The following is a 23,083-nucleotide window of genomic DNA, read 5'->3' on the forward strand; positions in this document are numbered from 1 at the left end:
ATTATCATTATTTCACTCTCTGACTTTTCCGCAGATGGATATTCCTATGAGCGGAAGTCTATCGAGAGCTGGATCAGAGGGACAACCAAAACCAGCCCCATGACCAACCTGCCCCTCCAGACCACCCTGCTCACTCCCAACAGATCGCTCAAGATGGCCATAGCTCGCTGGAAATCGAGTCAGCAGCTGTAGCAACGTTTAATGTCCTGTATTACACAAAATGGACTCTTGTGAGCTTTAAGCCATGTTATAATGTTGTTACCTCTTCAAAAACAGACCTGGAGTTGCTTGTTTCATTCCAACATGTTTGAGTAACACTTTATTATTAATCTGTCTACATTTCCAAAGCTCAAAATGCTCTGTTACACCTTGTGGTGTCATTAGGTGGTACTTTTCAAATTAATAGCTACCTCCAGAGATCAGAAAACAGTGTAGTATAGGCCCTTTAATGCTACACTACATAAAATGTATGTAAAATGGTATGTGTATATTTCTATTCTAGGATATGTAATAAAACTTTATGAAATAAACTAATGTTAATAATAAAAAGTATATTTTCATTTCATTAGCAGTAGCAAGTTCAGTGAAAACAGGCAGTTAACAATTGCAATAATAATGAGTGAGAACAGGAGTCCACGTGTGTGTTTCAGTGGGTCTTTATTTCTCCCATGGAGGTGGCTATGGCATTCTTCTTATTACAGTATGTGATCACAGCTAAGAAAGCTCACAATACTGAAACATGGCAACAATTGCAATGAATATACAGTATCATAAAATAGAGCTGATGGCACTGTGCCCAAACCATTTCTTTTTACAGACTTTTTACCAATATAAACTGCAATTGTAGCATGCGCATAAACATACTCGTAAAATGTCTTAGTAGCTGTGCAAAAATAACTATATAAAATATATTGCTTTAACATTGAACCAAGCCAAAGGCGCTGTAAATAAATTAAACTAGACAGCAATAACAACAAGCAGGTACATAAAGGATTTCCATGTTAATGCTGATTTATAGAATGTACAAACATATTTAACAAATGTACTTTTACATTAATATCTTTTCAACAACATTGTGCATAAAACTCAAATACACCAGAACGTGTCAATACATTTAACACAGAGCTTCACGGAAATAAGGAAAATACATATTTATAATATAAACAACATGAGGATCTATAACATCCTTATACACAGGAATGCCCACTCCACCTCTCCCCCTCCCCCTCCTCTCTCTTCTCTGCTCTCAGCACCAGGGACAGAATCAACACAACACAGTCTGTTTAACACTGGACTGTTTAGCATGGGGCTGTTTAACATTGGACTGTCTCATGCGGGCCCTCTGTGGGGCCCTGGGGCTCTGTAACACAGACCCTGTGACACAAGCTCTCTGACGCTGTGACACAGGCCCTGTGACACGAGCTCTGTGACACTGACACAGGCCCGGGGGCAGCCCAAATGTGAGTAAAGTGCCTCTTTGCCTCTGTGGACCACATACTCCTTCAGTGCAGTGCCTCAGAATCACTGGACATGTGTAACAGAACAGGACCTGTCTGAACCTTCACCATCAGCACAACAAACACTTGTAACTAAATGAAAATGTTGAAAATGTTGTGCATCTGACTGAAAAACACGTCTACACATTGGACTCGATGAAGGAGCGCTTTGGTTTGATCGAGGCTACATGGAGACCAGGGTTCTCTCGGACCAGGCCCGGTTTGGCCTTGTCCATGTAGGTGTGTGGCAGAGCCACAGGGGGCTTTGACTCTTTGTAACAGTTGGCGGAGGAGCAGAACTTATCTGTGAAGTCGTGAGTGCCGTTCTGGAGGCTGCTCATAGCCATGGCCACGTGGCCCTTGTGCTGGTCGTGGTAAGTGCTGACCGCTTTGGAGTAAGAGTCACAGTCATTGGCTGCCATGCCGTGGCAGAGCATATCGGAGGAGCTGATTGGCTGGAGAGGGTTGATCCAGCTGTGGGCCTGGTGGTTCTGGCTGTGTGGGCCGGGCACACTGTGCTGCTGGTGGAAGCGGGCGGTCTTATCAGTGACGCCCATGAAGGGGCGGGGCTTGTAGTCTGAGCTGGAGCCCTGGTTCTGCTTGTTCTTGTCAGGGACCTTGGTGCGGACATCAGGCCCCAGTTTGCCGCTGTCGGACAGGCTGCTGCTGGAGGCCAGGCTGCTGGTAGAGCTTGACACTCTCATGCTGCCTGCTCCTGTACTGTCCCGCATAGGCTCGTTGTGGTTGCCCTGGGCGACGGGGCCGGAGCAGGCCAGTGCATCCAGGGAGGAGGAGGATGGAGCACAGAGTCTGTCCTGTACCAGGGGCTTAGAGCTGCTGCAGTACGAGGAGTCCCTCAGAAGAGCTTCGTCACAGCTGTAGCCCAGAGCGGCCGCTGCCATCACCATGCGGTTCTCATACACGGGCTCATCAGGAGGGGGCCCCAGGGGGCTGATGTCGATGCCCGGGCCTGGCTTCAGGGCACTGGACAAGTGTCTGCTGGGCAGAGGGCTGGAGGGGGCGTACTGACCCTTCTGTTTGGAGCTCATGTGTTGGTTGGTCTTGACTATCTGCGCCTGCTTGGTGGGCTGTAGGACCAGAGCCTGCTGCTGGGCCACAGCCTCTCTGTGCTCCCGGGGGGCCCTGGTAGGGGGTCTGTGTCCAGGGGGAGAGCAGGGCTCTGGGGGGTGGGCTCTGCTCTGACTGGAGCAGGGCTGCTCAGTGGAGAAGGATCGGCTGAAGGAATAACTGTTATGGGACCAGCTGCAGGCCTCAGACGCTCTGCTGTGCTCCTCTTCATCCTCCTCCTCGTCCTCCTCCTCCAGGATGTCCCTGTGCTCCAGAGTGTCCCTGTGCTCCAGGCGGGGGTATCCATGCTCTGGGGGCTCATCCTGCTCTTTGTCAGACTCGTGTCCTGGAGCGTGGTAGGGGGCGGCGGTGGCTCCTTTGGCCTGTGTGCGCTGCATCTGTTTACACTCCTCCTCCACTCGGGCCAGCAGCCTCCTGATCTCTCTGTTGTTGGGGCAGAGTCTGGCGGCTTCGTGCAGGTCGGCCAGCGCTGCAGTGAACTGTCTGTTTGATGAGAGAAGACACATGTTACATCTGTCACAGACTCACTCCACACACTAACACTGAGTGAGTGCTTTACCTGCTGCTGCGCTTGGCCCGCGCCCGAGCGTAGTACGCCTCATAGGATTTGGGCTTCAGCTCTAATGCCTTTGTAGCAAATTCTTCAGCCATTCCAAAGTCCTGCAAGAAAAACATGATTACAGCCTGTAAATCACAGCTCTCAGTAAACAAGAAGGAACAAGTGTACATTTACATCTGTTAAACTCTACAGGCGAATGAATCACACATAGACTGATTTAAATCCAGATTATGTCTGAGCCTATACAATCACTTCCCATGTTATTCTCTGAGTTTCCTGCTTAAATCCGTCAGTGGAACAGGCTGCAGTGACTGGCACATGCAGGGACACAAAGTGTGTGACAGGATTACATTCTTGTGCCCAGTCTCCACGCCTCGTCGCAACCATCTGAACACTAACACATGCTCTACCCGTGCACAGGCTGTCCACCCACTGCTGCTTCACGTCCACAGCTCACCACCGCACTTTTGATAGTGATTTGCTTTGGAAGTATTGGAAAAAATCACCAGCCTATCAAATAAAGGAGACATATTCTGATTTTATATTTTTTATAAATGCCGCATATTGTTTTGCAGCACTGTCTCACTATACATTTAATCAGAAGCTGGACCCTTTCTGTGGAAGTAAAGAATTTTTTAATTGCAAATTGTAAGCATGGCTATTACCAACATGAGCAGATGCTTTTAAACTCAATTCTTATTACTTATAGTCTGGGTTTGTTCAAATGAAGACAACCTCAAGCCTCTAATTTATCTTAATTTATCACATTTAAAGATGCATTGTGTCATTGTTTCACAGTACGGCATCAACTTATCTGTGTATATCCCTGTGTATGTTTGCAGTTAAAGTGTTTTTAGTGTTTTTGAGCCGTCTTGCCTCTCCATAGATCTGACCTGCTTGTCTCCATGGTAATTTATAAGTTTAAAATGCAATATTGTGGACCCTTTAACATAAAAGTTCCACAGTACCCCTTTACCATTGCCTCTAGAGTAGTGTATAAGAGTCTTACATTAGTCTTCCTGCGACATCGGGACAGATTGAGGTAGAGAGACACCCTGAGGTCCTTGAAGGCCTTGAGCTCGTCTCCGTACCCTTCGCGCGGGAACTTGCGTAGGGCGTACTGGTACCTCTGAGCCGCCTCTTTCATCTTCCCTTTCTGTAGGACACACACACGGGGGGAGGGGGGAGGGGGGAGAGGAAGAGAGGAAGCGTGAGGCAGAGGAGAGGAGCAGGACAGTGTCTGGAGCGGGGCTTTCACTCATCCATCACACAGCTGTGCACTAATAACACAGAGCCCTGCTGACAGCTCTGTCCCCCCAACGCGGTGCTCTATCAGCGAATGTCACACACCTATCACAACCACTCAAGTGACTCTTTCAAAATAAAAGACCTGTGCAAGTTTCATAATAAAGATATAAAAGACCTATTAATATTATATAGTACTTTTCATGGTGTGGCTGCGCATGTGTGCCAAGAAATTCTCCGGCCGCTGCCAATCACAAACTCACACTGCAAATGATTCAATAGAAAAGGCAGGTGTCATGTCCACTGACACAATAATAGAGATGTAACGATATCCAAATTTCACAATATGATATTTTCTCGATATACAGAGCAAAGGATCATGGTCTATGTAGTTCCCTGTTTTTTTTTTAGCTATTGCTGCACCAAAACAATGAGTTTAAGCAAAGAAACTTGTGATTTGATATATTGTGATGGCCCACAGTATTATTGAGAGACTTCTGACGACACGATATCACGATATTTTGGTTACTGTTACACCCCTACACAATAATAATGTGGTCACGTTATTAATGTACGCCCATACCGTAACCTTGCCTGATTCAGTCTGATATCAAAAGTTAAGCAGGGGTTAGACCTGGTTAATACTGGGATGGGAGACGGCTGGGCTGACCGTGGCTCTACTGCATTACGTCATTGTGTCCTTGGGCAAGACACTTCGCCCACCTCGCCTCTAGTGTTGAGGTACACAGTGATGAATGAATGAGAACATTTTTGTTACAGTAAGAACTAAAAAAAAGTGATTGTATTTCTGTTAGAGGGGAGCAATCTGAGTAGAAGTCTGTAGAAGTCTTTAAAAAAAAAAAAAAAGTATAAAGCATTATGTTTTGAAAGATATAGAGCTCTGGAATTAATGAATTATGCATTACATTTAGTTTGTTTTCATTTATATGTTGTCTTTTATATATACAGCAAGTTGTAAGTGAAACTGTAAATGCATTCATTCTTTCATTGTTTAATAATGTTAGGCATTATACTTTTTACTTCAGCCTAAACCCTTTTGGTCATGATCCATGGGGTTGTAGTCTGTATTTTGTTTTGTTTTGTAGAGCTGTAAAATGACCGAATAAAAAAACTACTACTTCAGTTAATGCGTGACAACAGATGGAAATTAGTCTTACAAACTGGTGTGCTTACAGAATATGTTTCATTTTAACCACAAGAAATAATTGACAGGTGTTTCTGAGAGAGTGAGACTGAGAGTTTCTATACATCATCAGAAAAAAACATTGTATCACTTGTAGTGCTAGGTCATTATACATTTGACGTTACTTATTTGAGCACAGTTTGTTTCTTAAAAGCGACAAAAATTTTAAAAGGCTATATGTATCAATCACACTGTATTTATAGGGCCTTTTCCAACGCTCAAAGTGACCAAAGTGCTTCAAATTAAAATCAACACAATTATGCAAAAATATAAAACAATTAAATAAGTGGTAAAAGTTTGAATAGAACAGTTTGGGGAACAATGAAACAAAACAAAACAAAGACTGGGTCGCAATCCTGAGATTTTTTTGGGGTCGCCTTGTCACGATCTGCATGTAAATCTGCAATATACAGTTCTGACTACGGATGTAACAATAACCGAAATATCGTGATATCATATTGTCAAAGTTCTCACAATAATGTCGTGGACCATCAATATATCGAATCACAAGTCCATTTGCTTAAATTAAGAGTTATGGTGCAGCAATAGCTAAAAAAAGACAGAGGGAACTACATAGACCATGATGCTTTGCTCCATTTCAGTCCAGACTACAAGAAGAAATAACAGTTCTAAACACTTTAGTTTTAGTTCTTTGGATTAAGTCTTGTCAAGGCTATTATCATATATATACTGTTATTGTATTATTGGATATTGTTACATTCCTAATCATGAGCCTCTCCACCATATCATGAGTTTTCCCAAGATATCGCAATAAATATCGTACCATGAAGGTCATACCGTTACAATATCGTATCGTGAGACTTGGATATCGTTACACCCCTAGTTCTTACACATGTAAAGAGCGAGTGAGTCAGCGAATCCTATCTGCCTGCCCTGAACGAGTGTTCCTGCAGCTAAAGTTGAGAAATGCTTGCTTGGTTGCCCAAAAACAAGGGTAATAAATCAGCAAAGGTCAGTGCACTTCAGGACTCTTATGGATACCTTTTATTGCTGGTTCAATTACTGTTTAAAAATTGAGTAATACTAATTGTTCAGAGAGACATGATCACTCAGTCAACAATAAAATATCCTCATTAATGTTCAATAAATGGTCAAATCCATCTTTATTTTTTTGATTTACAAATAATGTCTATTGACTTGGGTCGCAAAGGTTTGTGACTTTCAAAATATGAGTCCCCAGAAAAAAAAATTGTTAAACACTAATATATGCTGTATCATGTTTTTCCACTGTAATGACAGGCTACACTACTCTAAAAGCCTGCTCATTCTATCCTCCAAAAGAAACTTCTCTGACTGTCAATAGTTTGAAAATAAGTTCAATTCTTTTAAAGCCCATGCTCCATTCATTTCCCCACAGAGTGTACGAGCTGTACCTTGTAAAGCATGTTTCCTTCTTCCATCAGCTTCTGCAGGAGAATTATCAGGATATCGGGTTTGGACGTGGCCATGGCCCAAGCAGCATTACCTACACACGGGAACACAACAACACACATTTTAGATTACTATACAACTGAATCAAACTGCTCTGTATTCCCATGATGCTGGTACAAGTCAAGTTACCTAAAGATTGTACCTGATCGATCATAAGGTGAGGTTCTGTAGCCTTTTTTTAGCGAAAGCAGTTAGGAAAAAATCGGAAAAGAGGTGGTTACAAAATATAGATGTCATGCAGCAAAGCAAGTCCAATATAGTGAGAGAAAAACGCGCCGTGCAGTGTCGTGAAGTGAAAGCATATAATTATATCCAATTTCCAGTCTGCTCCAAATGGGTTTTTTATTTTCAGCAACAAATTTACGAGACTGGTAACAGCTAAAAAGCAATTTCAAGGTTTTGCTCATTACCAGTTGTGAATTTTCGTCGACAGGATAGTGCGGTGGCGATAAGTGCAGAAGGCAGAGTGTCTCGGAGGTGATAAGTTGCTAGCTTAAATTACACATGCACATGCAACAGCTCACTGACATGCAGCAACGGAAACAGGCTTTTTCCATAACATTCCACACAATTAGTTGGCGTATTCTTAGCAGCAGGAGACAGACAGCGTTCAAGCAAAACAAAGCTGGGTTTATATAGAAGTTCACAGGCCTTTTAAAGAGAGGTTTGGTTTGAACGATGTGAACAAAGCATGTATGCATAACTAGGGATGCACTGATACCGATTTTGATACTATAAATTGAAGTATTGGTCGATACCAGATATCAACAGACTGAAAATAGCGTTTATTTTCTTAAAAGAGAAATAAATGGAGACGAAACTGGTCCAGATGCGTTATATAGCTGTTATTTATCTCTCAAGTGACTGCAGAAGAGGTTTGTTTAAATAAAAATCCAAACATTACGAGACTTTCAGGGTCCAACTACAGCCAGTAAATAGTCTTACTACATCGATTTATAGTTCCAACTAAAATATTGTCTAAACTGATATTTAGAAGCAAAATGTTTACTACTTTTTAACAAGTGCTGAATTGGAGCATCCCTGTGCATAACTTTTAGGAGTGTAACAAAAGCCAATGGAAATGGAATGGTTGCAGAAATGTGGTTAGGTGCACAGTTTAGTAATACTGCTCCTATAGTCATAAATATCGTTATATTAAAAACGTGCCAATTAAAAGTAGCTGTAATGCCGGGCGTACACTGTGCAACATTTTAGATCATTGATTGATTGATCATCAATTGCAGGGTTTAAAAGTTCACAGCTCACGATTCATGTTCTCACACTGAATAAATGACTTCCACAGAGCGAAACCCTCACAAGAGGCGACTGGATTTCAAACAGGTTTGAAATTCTTGCGACGTAAGATTGCAGATCAGGAGCTAGTTGTGAGGTATTAGTTGGTTCTTATTACCCCATGTTTACTACACGAAGCACGACGCACAATTAAGCCAAAAGTCGACCCGATCCCAAAAACAGTCACATGAGTAAAAAATTGTCTCAAAAAGGGCCAAAAATCACACAGTGTAAGTCCGGCTTAACATACCAACTCTACTGGTAAAAAGGAGGCAAAAGAATCACTACTGAACCTGGGAGACCATCAGCTGTAAAATCATGCACACAACACATATCACAGAGAGTCCTTTTGGGTTAGCTGGTTTTAATTGTAGGATCTGGCAACCCAAACTCTGAAAAGCATCCTGTTTACTGATTGGATAATTGGGTAGAGAATAAAAATGTAAACAACAAACTTTTTAGTTTACTTTCATCAAAGTAGTTTTAATTCCAGGATGTTGAGCACATATCTGTGGAATCCAGTTGGCAATTTTAAAATAAATATTTACAGCTATAATCCAGGTACGTTCTAGCCTGATTCATCAGCCGGTTTTACTTCCTGGAAACCGTCTGACCTCGCAGCATTAGGATTTGTTCGCTCTACGGTATGCGGGTGCTTTTTTTATTTAACCAATCGCTGCTATTTGGTCATGACGTATGTAATGCGCCGCTAACGGGTCTAATAGGTATATTAAGCTTTTCCCAAATCTCGGAGGAAGAAGGGCAATAACGTCTTTCCCCTTGATAAAATTCACCAAACATTCTCTTTGTTCCGGCTTTAAATCCTCAGGAATCGTTGCCAACACAGAATGTATGGCTCTTCGCTGATTTGCTGGTGCCCGAACTCGCTGGGACTCGGTTCTTGCAAACCGTCTATAGTGTATTCCGATTTCTGACCTAGTCGCTGGAAAGAAATTGGCTGGCTAGGTAGGTTCCATCACAAAATAAAATAAAATAAAAATGAACAAACGAATGATCATCCATGAAGCTGACAGATTTTATATCAAAGCACTACACATACATGCATTTTAGTCCTAGGTTCTTTCTATCCAATAAATTATAAAACTTCATAATAATATTAGACTTTGACATTGTTACATCTTTATGAACATACAGAAAAAATTCCCTACCCAGTTTGGCCCCTTTTTTCAGGAGTGTGACCACCACAGACGTATTCCTACAGCCGATGGCCCGGTCCAGTGGTCTCATCCCGCTGTAGTCCACATGCTCGATCACTGCTCCTCTCTCCACCAAATACTGGACCTGGTACAAGAGTGAGACGCTGATAATTCACAACATCACAGTCCATATAATGAGACAGGAACGCTTTCACTTAACTGTGCGTTGTGTTTGGTGTTAGGGTGTTATGTAATGCCATGAGGTGTTGTCATGACACTACACGATCTCCAAACTCATATAATCAAGTTGAAACGATAAAGCTTAAGTTTATTTTGGGATATTTTTTATATAAATAAGTATATTTATTTTATTTTTTAAATATAGAGATTGTAGAACAGCTGGATATACAGTTTATTTTGGATACATTAATGTTTTTCTATGCCTTATTTCATGTTCAAAGTATATTTTATTCATTTTATGTTTTATACATCGCAAAACTGCTCTAAGGTACATATTTGTAGTATATTTATTTTCAATTTTTTTTCAAAGTTTTGCACAAATTATCAATAACAAAGTGTTTTTTTTGTTGTTGTTGATTTTGTTGAGGGAGAGAAATGCTGAATACATGCATCGTGTAACTAAAAAATAATCGTGTTTTCAATATTGACCAAAATAATCATGATAATAATTTTTTCCATAATCAAGCAGCCCTAACGTTTCTGGTGGAGGGTCCATCAGATGCTTGTCACCATGGAGATGTTGTTGCTTTTTTCTGGAATGTTCCAGTATAGCGTTAAACATATCCATCTTGCATTTATTCAATCAAATGGGTTTTTATTGACCTACAAAGCGGTGTTCTGTGTTCTCTTCTTCTTCTTCTTATGTGAGTGGGCTCGCCTCTTCACAGATCTGAAATGTAACTTGGCCCTGTGGCGTCAGCTGCTGTCTCCATAGAGATAAATATGTGAAATGCCATATTGTGGACCATCCCAGGCAACATCTCCATCCATAGAGAGAAGCTGGTGATGGACCCTCCAACAGAAAGTTACACAATGCACCTTTAAATCATAGTACTTTCTTTTGTATTACCACAAAGTCTTATTTCTGTGTAATTCCTCAGTCATCCAGGTATTTTTCCATGGGCATATACTAGTCTATGTGCTCTTATACTTGTTCTGATACAGCTCAAGATCATTATAAAGGTATTCAAGAAAGGTTCTGTAATGAGAATGTGATGTTTTTATCTAGTTTCGATCTGAAACTCTAACATCACGTACAATTTCGGCGTCTCCGTAGAAGGCCGCCAGGTCCAGAGGAGTGCGTCCGTTCTTGTCCGTGTGGTCGATGGCTGAACCCTTTTCTACTAAAAACTGCACCACGTTCTTGTGTCCTTTCAAACAGGCCCAGCTCAGGGGGGTCAGGCCCTCTTTGTCCATGGAGGTCAGGGAGGCACCTAGAAAAAAATTTAAAAGAATACAGCTATGAGTTTGACTATGGACTTGTCTCCATGGAGATGTTATTGCTTTGCCTGGAATGCTCCACAGTATGGCATTAAAGTTGTGTATTTGATATTTATTCAATTACAGATGTTTACATTGTTAAAAAACATGAATTCTTACGGTGAGCAGGGTCTCCTTCCCACAGATCTGACCTGCACCATGTCTTCTGGCAGATACATGTAGATACTTATAATGCCATACTGTGGAACATTTCAGCCAAAACAATAACATTTCCATGGAGACAAGAAGGTTTCACCAGAAAAGTTACATAATGCACCTTTAACTACAACTCCAACTTAAACTGAATTTATCTTAAAGGTGCATTGTATATCTTTTCTGGTGGAGAGTACGTCACCTGTTCCTATGGAGATGTCATTGCTCTGCCTGGAATGTTCCACAGTGTGACATTAAACAGTTCTACCTTACATTTATTCAATTACAGGTGGTTTTACAGCTCAAAAATACCTCAAAAAACAGGCAATCTGACTGTGAGCGGGGTTGCCTCTCCACAGATCTGACCTGTAACTTGGTCTGGTTGGGTCTCCATGAAGATAGAATGGTTTAATGCCATACTGTGAAACATTCCCGACAAAGCAATAACATTTCTTAATTTGGGGCATTAAAAATGTATTTAGAATAAAGTGTTACTGAACAACTTTATTTCTTTTCTTTTTGGGTGACCTGCAGCCTAAAAAATACCCATAAAGCTTTATTTGAACACTTTAGTGCAAATAGAAAACTGCAGTAATCATGACTGGACAGATAGACAGATAGATAGATACTTTATTGATCCTGAAGGACATTTTTTGGCAGCGATGTTAATAATAACACAGCTTTCTTATGGATTTGTGATGAAAAATGGGCTATGGGTGTGTTTTTAGTTCATTTAAATTACATAACTTGGGGGAAAATAATCAAAATCAGTCCTAAAATATCAAGAAAGTTTATCGGTTGCTCTGGTTTCAAAACAATCAGTATCGGCATTGGTTATGGGAAAAAACATATCGGTCAATCTTTAGTTAGTAGTTGTAGGAAAAGGTAGTAGTAGAAAAAGGTAGTAGTAGTAGTAGTAGTTGTAGTAGTTGTTGTAGTAGTGCTCAGTAGTAGTAGTTGTAGTAGTAGTAGTAGTAGTAGTTGTAGTAGTAGTAGTAGTAGTAGTAGTTGTTGTAGTAGTAGTAGTAGTAGTTGTTGTAGTAGTAGTAGTTGTAGTTGTAGTAGTAGTAGTGTTGTAGTAGTAGTAGTAGTTGTAGTAGTAGTAGTAGTTGTAGTAGTAGTAGTAGTAGTAGTAGTAGTAGTAGTAGTAGTAGTAGTAGTAGTAGTAGTAGTGTTGTAGTAGTAGCTAGTAGTAGTAGTAGTAGTGTAGTAGTAGTTGTAGTAGTTGTAGTAGTAGTAGTAGTAGTAGTTGTAGTAGTAGTAGTAGTAGTAGTAGTAGTAGTGTAGTAGTAGTAGTAGTAGTAGTAGTAGTAGTAGTAGTAGTAGTGTAGTAGTAGTAGTAGTAGTAGTAGTAGTGTAGTGTAGTGTAGTAGTAGTAGTAGTAGTAGTAGTAGTAGTAGTAGTAGTAGTAGTAGTAGTAGTAGTAGTAGTAGTAGTAGTTGTTGTAGTAGTAGTAGTAGTAGTAGTTGTTGTAGTAGTAGTAGTAGTAGTTGTAGTAGTAGTAGTAGTTGTAGTAGTAGTAGTGTAGTAGTAGTGTAGTAGTAGTAGTAGTAGTAGTAGTAGTAGTAGTAGTAGTAGTAGTAGTAGTAGTAGTAGTAGTAGTAGTAGTAGTAGTAGTAGTAGTAGTAGTAGTAGTAGTAGTAGTAGTAGTAGTAGTAGTAGTAGTAGTAGTAGTAGTAGTAGTAGTAGTAGTAGTAGTAGTAGTAGTAGTAGTAGTAGTAGTAGTAGTAGTAGTAGTAGTAGTAGTAGTAGTAGTAGTAGTAGTAGTAGTAGTAGTAGTAGTAGTAGTAGTAGTAGTAGTAGTAGTAGTAGTAGTAGTAGTAGTTAGTAGTAGTAGTAGTAGTAGTAGTAGTAGTAGTAGTAGTAGTAGTAGTAGTAGTAGTAGTAGTAGTAGTAGTAGTAGTAGTAGTAGTAGTAGTAGTAGTAGTAGTAGTAGTAGTAGTAGTAGTAGTAGTAGTAGTAGTAGTAGTAGTAGTAGTAGTAGTAGTAGTAGTAGTAGTAGTAGTAGTAGTAGTAGTAGTAGTAGTAGTAGTAGTAGTAGTAGTAGTAGTAGTAGTAGTAGTAGTAGTAGTAGTAGTAGTAGTAGTAGTAGTAGTAGTAGTAGTAGTAGTAGTAGTAGTAGTAGTAGTAGTAGTAGTAGTTGTAGTAGTAGTAGTAGTAGTAGTAGTAGTAGTAGTAGTAGTAGTAGTAGTAGTTGTAGTAGTAGTAGTTGTTGTAGTAGTTGTAGTAGTAGTAGTAGTAGTAGTAGTAGTTGTAGTAGTAGTAGTAGTAGTAGTTGTAGTAGTAGTAGTAGTAGTAGTAGTAGTAGTAGTAGTAGTAGTAGTAGTAGTAGTAGTAGTAGTAGTAGTAGTAGTAGTAGTAGTAGTAGTAGTAGTAGTAGTAGTAGTAGTAGTAGTAGTTGTAGTAGTAGTAGTAGTAGTAGTAGTAGTAGTAGTAGTAGTAGTAGTAGTAGTAGTAGTAGTAGTAGTAGTAGTAGTAGTAGTAGTAGTAGTAGTAGTAGTAGTAGTAGTAGTAGTAGTAGTAGTAGTAGTAGTAGTAGTAGTAGTAGTAGTAGTACCTTTTGAAAGCAGGAACTCGACAGTGTTGAGATGTCCCTCACAGGCAGCCACCATCAGAAGAGTCCGGCCCTGTTTGTCACTGATGTTGATGTCTGCTCCACGCTCCAGCAGCAGCTCTGCAATCTGTCAAAATCAGAGCAAATCAACTTTAAAGGTCCTATATTACGCAAAACTGACTCTTGTGAACTTTAAACCATGTTATAATGTATCTGCCTCATCAAAAACAGACCTGGAGTTGTGTTTGTTTCATTCACACATGTTCGAGTAACCCTTTATTATTATTCTGTCTGCACCTCCAAAGCTCAAAACGCTCTGTTCCACCTCATGAAGCGGTCGTTTTCAAGTTAACAGCTACAATTTTACCTTTTGTTTACTAGAGATTGACAATTCCAGAGCTGAAATCAACCAAATAAAGGTGTGTGGAGTTTGAAAACACGGGGGAACACTTCCCGAACTCAGCCTAAAAATGCGTTTGTGTGTTAAACGTGTGTGAATGAAACAAAATACAACTACAGGTTTGTTTATGAGGAAACAACATTATAACATAGATCAAAAAATAGCATAATACTTTAAATATAACTCTGACGCTGTTATAATGGCCTTGAAAATGTTACGCATAATGCTGCCCTAATTTATGCACAATTAAGTGGTTTTCACATTAAGGTAAATTAGTTAATCTGGTTAATGAAAGCTGAGAGGACATTCAACCTATTCAATCTCTTATTTCCACAGAGGATAATTAGCAATAGAAAAGTTTGAAATGTTTACAGTGTACTTTTTATAATAGAATAAAATGTAACGATGATGATTCTGACCCTGCATTAGGGGTTGTGATGATTCAGGTTACAATATAACCATAACAAAAATAAATAAATAAATACATAAAAATAATCACTGTGGCAATTTTAGAAGCAAAATGAAGTTGTTTCATTCTAATGCAAACCTGAAACTAAATTTAAAGGTCCAATATTATGCAAAATGGACTCTTGTGAGCTTTTAGTCACGTTATAATACTGTTACCTCCTCAAAAACATACTAGGAGTTGTGTTTTGTTTCATTGACATATGTTTGGGTAATACTTTATTTTTATTATTAATCTATCTACATTAGGGGTGTGCAAAAATATCAAAATTTCTATATATATTTTATTGTTTAATGTGATGATCCAGTATGAATATCATTGGTTGCTGTATCGATAAATCGCCAAGAGTATTTTTTGGTATATTTTACTAAATTATTTTGTTACAGTGCTACAGTTTTGTTTGTTTTTTTGTTTGTTTAGTGGAAGGAAACTTGTTTATGCAACACATTTGACATTTTCACTGTTTTGAGAATTAAAATGGTTGTGTTTCATATCATATACTTTGCACAAGAAGTGGTTTAACAAAAACTTTTAGTATCATAACCATGGTTTAGGCTTTATTTTTATTGAACCGTATTGAATTGATTTGAAATATATCATATTGAACCAAAAGTGCACTGTATCGAGATATGTATCGTATTGTGGCCTATGTATCGAGATACGTATTGTATTTGCAACTTCTTGATACCCAGCTCTAGTCTAGATTTTATTTATTTATTTATTTTGGTCACAGGTATATTTTGACATTAATTCACAGACAGTCATATTTAACATACACAGACCATAGATCATAAAGCAGTATAAGTTAACAGCTTCTTTTCACCTTTTGTGCCAAAGCTAAAATCATCCAAATGATTAAAACACATGGGAAGTGCTTCCTGTATCACCACATGACATCAGAAAGTGGTACGGAGTGTTTTCTGTCTGAGAGAAGAACTCCTAATTGTGCAGGGTTTGTGTGTTAAACGTGTGAATGAAACAAAACACAGATAATATAAGATTTCGTTGTTTGGTTATGGAGTCAAAAATCAAGAACACGATCGAAATGCTGATGTTGCACAATAATTATAACACCAAACTTTCACGTTGATATTATGGCAGTGTTGGGTCTCATCTTACCTGCCAGTGTCCCTGTCTGACGGAGCAGAAGAGCGGAGACACGCCCCTGCGGTTCACCTGCTGCACCACGGCCCCCTGCTCCAACAGGAACGTGCACACCTCCATCTTCCCCCGACCCGCGGCTGCCGTCAGGGCTAAAGAGACAACAAACAAAAGGGATGAGATGAGCCATAATTTCCACAAAACGAGATGAGGTACGAGACTGGGCCCACGAAAATGAAACAAGACGAGATTTTGATATAATTCCTAATGTTGGAGCTTAAACCCAGTCTCATAATTTTTTAATATTTTCATTACTGAGATAATTATTCCTATTTTGTTTGTTTGTTTCATTTAATATTTATGGAAAATGCATGGTTTTTGGTTATTCTTTATGGTTGGTGATTATTTGCTTTAAATCTATTTGATCTATTTACATTTAAAGAAATTTCAATTAATTATAGCTAATGTTAATCATAAGTTTACTTAAATAATGCTTATTTTTTGTATTATTTTATGGTCTGTGGCTCCTTATTTAATTAAGGCGAGCACAGGTGCACCATGGGAGTGTGGAGCGGAGTCAGCCAGCAGTTTTTTGACCTCCTGTCGCCTTACCTGTTAAAATTACATTTTGTATGTTTTGTATGTCCTCAACTATATGCAAAGCGTTTTTAAATGCACTTGGATCACTCTCCATTAGGGGTATAACGATATCAAAGTCACACAATACGCTATCAACATAGTATGAACCTCACGGTACGATATTTATTGTGATATCATGGGAAAGCTCACGATTAGGGATGTAACAATATCCAAATCTCTCTGTACCATATTTTCACGATATTTATTGCGATATTTTGTGGAGGCTAAACAGCTAAAACTGTTAATATGCAACTTTTTCCTCTTAAAATGCCTTGACAAGACTTAATCCGAAGAACTAAGACTTAAAAGTGCTTAGAACTGTTATTTCTTCATGTAGTCTGCACTGAAATGGAGCAAAGGATCATGGTCTATGTAGTTCCCTCTGTCTTTTTTTAGCTGTTGCACCATAACTCTTAATTTAAGCAAAGACACTTGTAATTCGATATATTGTGATGGTCCATGATATTATTGTGAGAACTTTGACGATATGATATCACAATATTTCGGTTATTGTTGTTATTGTTACATCCCTACTCTCCATGGATTTATTTCACTTTTGAGGCATTTTAAAAGGTGGAATAAGTTGCACAAAGCGTCAATCTATGGCTTCACAAAAGACCTTATATATAAATTGTGTGATCCAGTTTCCAATTTTGGCTTCACAATTTTTTATTTACTTAGTTTCATATTTTAGTTGTCATTCTAGTACTGCTTTTTTGTGAGTTGCATCTTTTATAGAGTACTTCCTTTCCATCACATAACCAGTTTTGTCCAATCCAACTGTAAACACATGGGAAAGAAAATCTCACAAGATCTCATTCCATCCCAAATAAATAAACACTATTTTTGCAAGTCTGTTTTTTATTGCCTTATTCAAGCATTTAAACTACCTTTTACACCTTAGTATTGCATGTTTACATCTTAAAATTATACGGGAAACAAGTCAGTGAGCAAACAAAATACATGGTGCACAGAAAACGTATAGTGCGCTGAGAAATGAAGAGGAGAAAATTAGCCTAATAACAGTTTTTGCTCAAATGAAAGTTACAGAAAGCAATTTGAGAGCTGAAATGGAGATGTAGCCAGACTAATAATGCAGGATCGTTCAAACATGTGAATGAAACAAAACACAAAAACACAACTCCAGGTCTGTTTTCGTGAGGTAACAACTTTGTAACATGAGTTTTGTGTAATATCTAACCTTCAAACATCCCTATAGCCCTACACACGAGACGAGATGTTGCTGCATGGCCAAACATTTAACAACAAACTCCTCTAAACCCCCATTTTTTATTTATTTCCTCTTGTTTGGATGTTTCGCACACAGATTAGCAGCTCTTAATCCTTCTTAATTCACTTAAAACCCTGGAATTTTTGATAGCTGAATGCGCCCCAATAAACACCACGCACACACACACGGACACACACAGATCTGTTAAAGGAACCAGGAGAGGACTGGAGCCTCCTTATCTGAGTGACATCATCCATCTGGAGGAGGAGAAACGGGAGCCAAAATGCCGCACCTTCCATCTGCTCCCAGTGTAGTCCCCCGCAATGAGATCCACCATCCAAGCACATGTCTCTATTTCATTATTAGGTGGGTTTTGGCTTCTATGTGCAACATTTTGAGGACTTTTTTCGCCATTCAGAAGATCTAATATTTAAGATCGCTATGGTAATGGGTATCATTTAATATAATGTCAATCTGAAATCCATGGATTGGTTGGTTTAAAGCGCCCATGTTATGCTATTTTCTGATCTGTTTCTGTTATAATTTTGTATTCTCATCAAAAACTTATCTCGGGGTTCAAGCTTTATCACTGGCAAAATTTCATAACTTTTCCATGACTTTTTCACAACCTAAAGTGAATTTTCCATGACTTTACGGCACCTATATTTGAAGAATTCAGTATATTGTTACACCTAAATATGAAATGTTAACTCTTTCCACTCAACCTTATGGTTTGGTATTATAGTTTTTTAACATTCAAAATATTGTCAGTGCATTTATTGTCGTCTCTTTTAAACAAAAGGTGTAGAAATAATCATAATAGCCTAATTATAACTTAACAGAACGCTGTAGTTTTATTTTTTTTGTAAACATCTTTTTTAAGTGATGTGCTGTTAACACAAGAGAGTAAAAAAGAAAACAAAAAAGAAAACAAAAACAAGACCAAATAAAAGAATTGTAACATACAGCGCAGGGGAGAGTGATATTGTTATAAGTATTTATTATAGATATTGTATGTTTTAATAGCCTTTTTTATTTTTGACCTGTTTTATTGTTTGGAAATATTGTTGTATTTCATTATTATAATGGTGACCATTGTTGCGCGAAAGAGATACTAAAATCCCATGACTTTTCCAAAACTTTCATTGAATTTACAAAATTCCATTCCATTTCCATAACTTTTCCAGGATTTCCATGACTGTGGGAACCCTGATACCTGGAGTTGTGTTTTGTTTCATTCACATATGTTTAATTCACAAATCCAGCATATTTATACTGAGTTTTTCTCTCAAAATGAAAACACTCTGTTCCACCTTGTGATGTCATGTGGTCCAGTGTGTTTTTAAACTTCATACCAAAGACATCTTCATTACAATCGTTGGGATAATTTCAGACCTGGAATTGCCAATCTCTACTGAACTAAAGGTAAAAAACAAAGGTATTAACAAAGGTCAAAGAACAAACAACTTTTGAGATACAGTAAAAATAATAGTGTGAATGAAACAAAACACAAATTCAAGCCTGTTTTTGAGGAGATAACAACATTATAACATGACTATAAGCTCACAAGAGTCAAGTTTGCATAATACAAATCCTTTAAAGTAGATTCAAGTATATTTAGGCTAATGTTAGTTCCTGTATTACCACGTGACATCACAAGGTGGAACAAGACATTTTCAGTTTGAGAATAAATATGCAGGATTTGTGTGTTAAATATGTGTGAATGACACAAAACACAACTCCAGGTTTGTTTTTAAGGAGGAAAACAGTGTAATTTGGGCAATTTGAGTGGGACCTGGTCATTGTTTTGCAAGTCTCAAGTAAGCCTCAAGTCTTTGACCTCAAGTACGAGTCAAGTCCCAAGTCAAAAACAGGCAAGTCCAAGACGAGTCCAAGTCGTCCACTTTGAGTTTCAAGTAATTTCAAGTCTTTAAACCAAAGTACCAAATATAGTTTAGATTTTAGCAATTTATTTGAATTTTAAGATAAATTGTACTTAAAAAAAATCATAGTACATTTATATTTGAGTATTTATAGAGTTTGTAAGAGTTGTAGAAATTAATTTAGTTAATTTTTCTTTTTTAAATATCTTGACAAGATCTTGGTGTGAATCATTACGGTCAGAAAAGAAAGAACTCAGATTTAAAAGTGCTTCTCAAGTCACAGAGGCCTCAAGTCCGAGTCAAGTCCCAAGTCACTGACCTTCAAGTCCAAGTCGAGTTCCAAGTCTTAGTCCAGTTTATCAAGTCAAGTCTCAAGTCCTAAAAATAGTGACTCAAGTCCAAGTCCCCACCTCTGAATTTGGGCCCTTTAAATCATAACCAACTATTGGCAATGACTCAAATAACTAAAAATAAATCAAGGTAATGTTTATTAGAAGCTCGATATAACACTTCCCAGTTAAAATTGAAAACTACAGTAGCCTCAGGGGGTCAAGAGGCATTTTAAAGTAAGGCAGTACACATCTGGATCAATAGTGTTTACATAAAGCAATTTCCGCATCTACAGGCCCAATTTTCCTAACTACTCTCATAAGTTATAACCTTATCTGATTTTTGCTTTGGAAAAATCATTCGAGATTAGCCTCCAACACAATTCCCCACCCTCGCATCCGCCAAAAGACGTAAACAACTCAATAAGGAAGAATCCGCCAAATGTCAATTACAAACACAACGCAGGCAATTTAAATTCAAGCTACACTCAGCCGAGCATTGATCGGGCTTTATGAAAATAGGAAGTTGTGGTTGCCCCCGGAGACAGAGCAGGTGTCACAGGAAGAAGCTCCACTCCTCACAATAAAATACAAATTGTACACGCGTCAATGAGCTTGCCTCCTAGTGTTCAAATTGCCGCCGATTGCTTGAAAAGAACGAAAATTAGCGCCGTGAACAATTTCCTCCAGCTCCCAGGGGTAAAAGTTTCGGGAGCTTAAATACATTCTAATATGCAAATGCGACGTGTTTGCAAGGAAGGGAGACGGATTTGAGATAAAAAACTAAAAAGGCATAAAATATACTTTAGCGAAGCATGGCTAGAGAAAGATGATTTTGTTGAATAACAGAAGAAGACTTAACCAAGAAAAAGATAAGCACACGCCTGGAGTTAGCATGAAAAGACGTTCCTCATAAGGCGAACAAATTGACACACTTACAAAAACTAGTCAGTTTAGTCACCTGTTAGACTTATTTAACATTACTGTGTTTTTCAGACATAAACCTGCCAACAAAACTGGCATGCTGGTTTTGACATGGTTTTATTCCTGATCTTAGTCCCGGTTTAGACCTGGTTTAGTCTTAGTTTTGACCTGGTTTAGACCTAGTTTAGTCTTGGTTGTGACCTGGTTTATACCTAGTATTAAGTCCTCGTTTAGCCATGGGTTAGTTCTGGTTTAGACTTGGTTTAGATCTGGTTTAGACCTGGTTTTAGTCCTGATTTTAATCCTGATTTTAGTCCTGGTTTAGACCTGGTTTAGTCTTGGTTGTGACCTGGTTTATACCTAGTTTTAAGTCCTCGTTTAGCCATGGGTTAGTTCTGGTTTAGACTTGGTTTAGACTTGGTTTAGACCTTGTTTAGACCTGATTTTAGTCTTGATTTTAGTCCTGGTTTAGTCCTGCGCCTCCTCTCCATGTTTTCCACACCTCTAAACCAGAACTAAAACCAGGACTAAATCAGAAGTAAACCAGAACTAAAACCAGGACTAAATCAGAAGTAAACCAGAACTAAAACCAGGACTAAATCAGAAGTAAACCAGAACTAAAACCAGGACTAAAGCCAGGTCTAAACCAGGTTTAAAACCAGGTTTAAAACCAGGACTAAACCGTGCCTCACAGACCGTGTTTCCTCCCGTACATCACCAGTCCACGAGATATTGTCAAACATAAAACTGGTCTGTGGTGCAAAAAAGGTTGGGGACCACTGGTGTATGTGATAAGATGCGGTCCACGAGATGTACGGGAGGAGGTGCAGTTCACGCGGCTGCAGTTCACAAGGCTATAAAGGTAACGCTCCAAACTATGACTAGGTTGTCAGAATTGTGACATAATTTTACAGCTGATACACACACGCACAATTACCGATATCAATACTGCTGCAGATGTGTACAGATGTGGACCGTAATTTTTTCTTTGCGTGTGTGTCGTACCTCCCCAGTGGCTTTTTGGTGCCCCCCAGAGGAGACGGGCCTCACCTATTGAAAACCGCTGTTCTAGACTGATTTGAATAGGTGTGACAAGTTTATATTTAGTCACCTATTAGATTTTGGTTATTTGACATTAGTGGTTTTGGATATAAACTTTGCATTAAAATGATTTGTGTTAATTTAAAGCAAAAATTGCTCTTGCAATGAAAAAAGAAGAAGAGGGGGAAAAAACCTGTTAGAAATACCTTAAAATTGGACCAAAATGAGACCCGAGAGCATAGAAAGCCAGGCCAAAGCCATCTGAGGTTACATATTCACACACATATTGACAACTGGCTCATTGGCTCATTTTGTATTGTCATTCATCTGTGTGTCAGACTGAAAATGCTCAAAATATTACTCAGCTACATTTTGGTGTGAATTTTACAATAAATGTTTATTTAAGTTCATTAAACGTTTGTGAATTTGAAAAGTTGAACCTAACGGTGTGAAGTTCAGGTGTAAAAAAGTGTATTAAGTTACAAACAACATATTGCTATCATGCTTTGGGTGTTGCACACGTATTGGCACTATGTTCATCAGTTACCATTAGCAAACACTGTCAAATACATTTTAGACTGTCTGAAAACTCAAGAAAAAATACAAAATGGGTTTAAACAACACTTTGTGATCAATACGAGCGTTCATGGTTCTGCTGACGTGTTTGATTTTCAACTAAAAAGGTGAGAGTGACTTACTGGAAAAAATATTTGATAGGAACTTGTTTAACAGCACAACTAAATCAGGTCTTTCTGGTTAAACTACATTAAAATAAAGATAAGATTTAAGTCTAAGAAAGCCTCAGACAGAGCATGCCCACAGTTAGCGTCACAATACAGTGCCTGCTCATATACGAGAACTTTCAACACTGGCAGCATTTTCTAAAGCTTGTTCAATGGCCAAATATGTCACCATGTTTAACCAAATTATTATTATTTTTTTAGTATATTGAGACATAATTATTACTCTTTAACTCTTGACTTCGAACTTCAAATCAAATGCTTGAAATGAATTGTATGTGTAGTGAGAGTGCTGGTTTTATGTACTTTTGTGTGGTTGTTGCTGTATTTTTCCCTGTCCTATAAATGATTTCACATCAACCTGCCAAGGGACTGAAGATGGAAATTAGTCACGTCAACTATAATCTTTACATATTTACATTTAATATGTGCTGTCCCTTTACAAATAAATAAAAAAGAATAAGAAAACACCTCCAGGGGCTGTCATCAGCTGCAAAGTATCAATAGGGAATTCACTAAATCTTATACACCAATGTTCTCATATGCAGCAAATACTGTTATGTGATGATAATATAGTCTTCTTGCTACACCATAGATTAAAAAACTCCATAACACTTAAGTGCAGTA

At 38.5% G+C, this 23,083-nt stretch overlaps 2 protein-coding genes across 2 annotated transcripts in view; one reads left to right on the plus strand and one right to left on the minus strand.

Moving 5' to 3' along the window:
- Positions 1–444, plus strand: part of LOC110163944 (WD repeat, SAM and U-box domain-containing protein 1-like) — a 34,383-nt gene extending 33,939 nt beyond the window's left edge. Inside the window, exon 11 of the mRNA XM_055150441.1 lies at positions 35–444. Within this exon, the coding sequence (XP_055006416.1) occupies positions 35–192 (158 nt within the window). The 3' untranslated portion in view covers positions 193–444. The remainder of the gene's footprint in view (positions 1–34) is intronic.
- A 204-nt stretch (positions 445–648) lies between these two features.
- The window catches only part of tanc1b (tetratricopeptide repeat, ankyrin repeat and coiled-coil containing 1b), a 289,556-nt gene continuing 267,121 nt past the window's right edge, over positions 649–23,083 (minus strand). The window contains exons 19-26 of the mRNA XM_055151328.1: positions 15,688–15,821; positions 13,706–13,829; positions 10,774–10,949; positions 9,508–9,640; positions 6,988–7,079; positions 4,154–4,300; positions 3,145–3,245; positions 649–3,068 (exon numbers count right to left, since the gene is read on the minus strand). Of these exons, the coding sequence (XP_055007303.1) occupies positions 1,637–3,068; positions 3,145–3,245; positions 4,154–4,300; positions 6,988–7,079; positions 9,508–9,640; positions 10,774–10,949; positions 13,706–13,829; positions 15,688–15,821 (2,339 nt within the window). The 3' untranslated portion in view covers positions 649–1,636. The remainder of the gene's footprint in view (positions 3,069–3,144; positions 3,246–4,153; positions 4,301–6,987; positions 7,080–9,507; positions 9,641–10,773; positions 10,950–13,705; positions 13,830–15,687; positions 15,822–23,083) is intronic.

Source organism: Boleophthalmus pectinirostris, unplaced genomic scaffold (genome assembly GCF_026225935.1).
Source record: "Boleophthalmus pectinirostris isolate CB_2022bp ecotype Guang Dong unplaced genomic scaffold, ASM2622593v1 HiC_scaffold_1, whole genome shotgun sequence".
Lineage (NCBI taxonomy): Eukaryota > Metazoa > Chordata > Actinopteri > Gobiiformes > Gobiidae > Boleophthalmus > Boleophthalmus pectinirostris.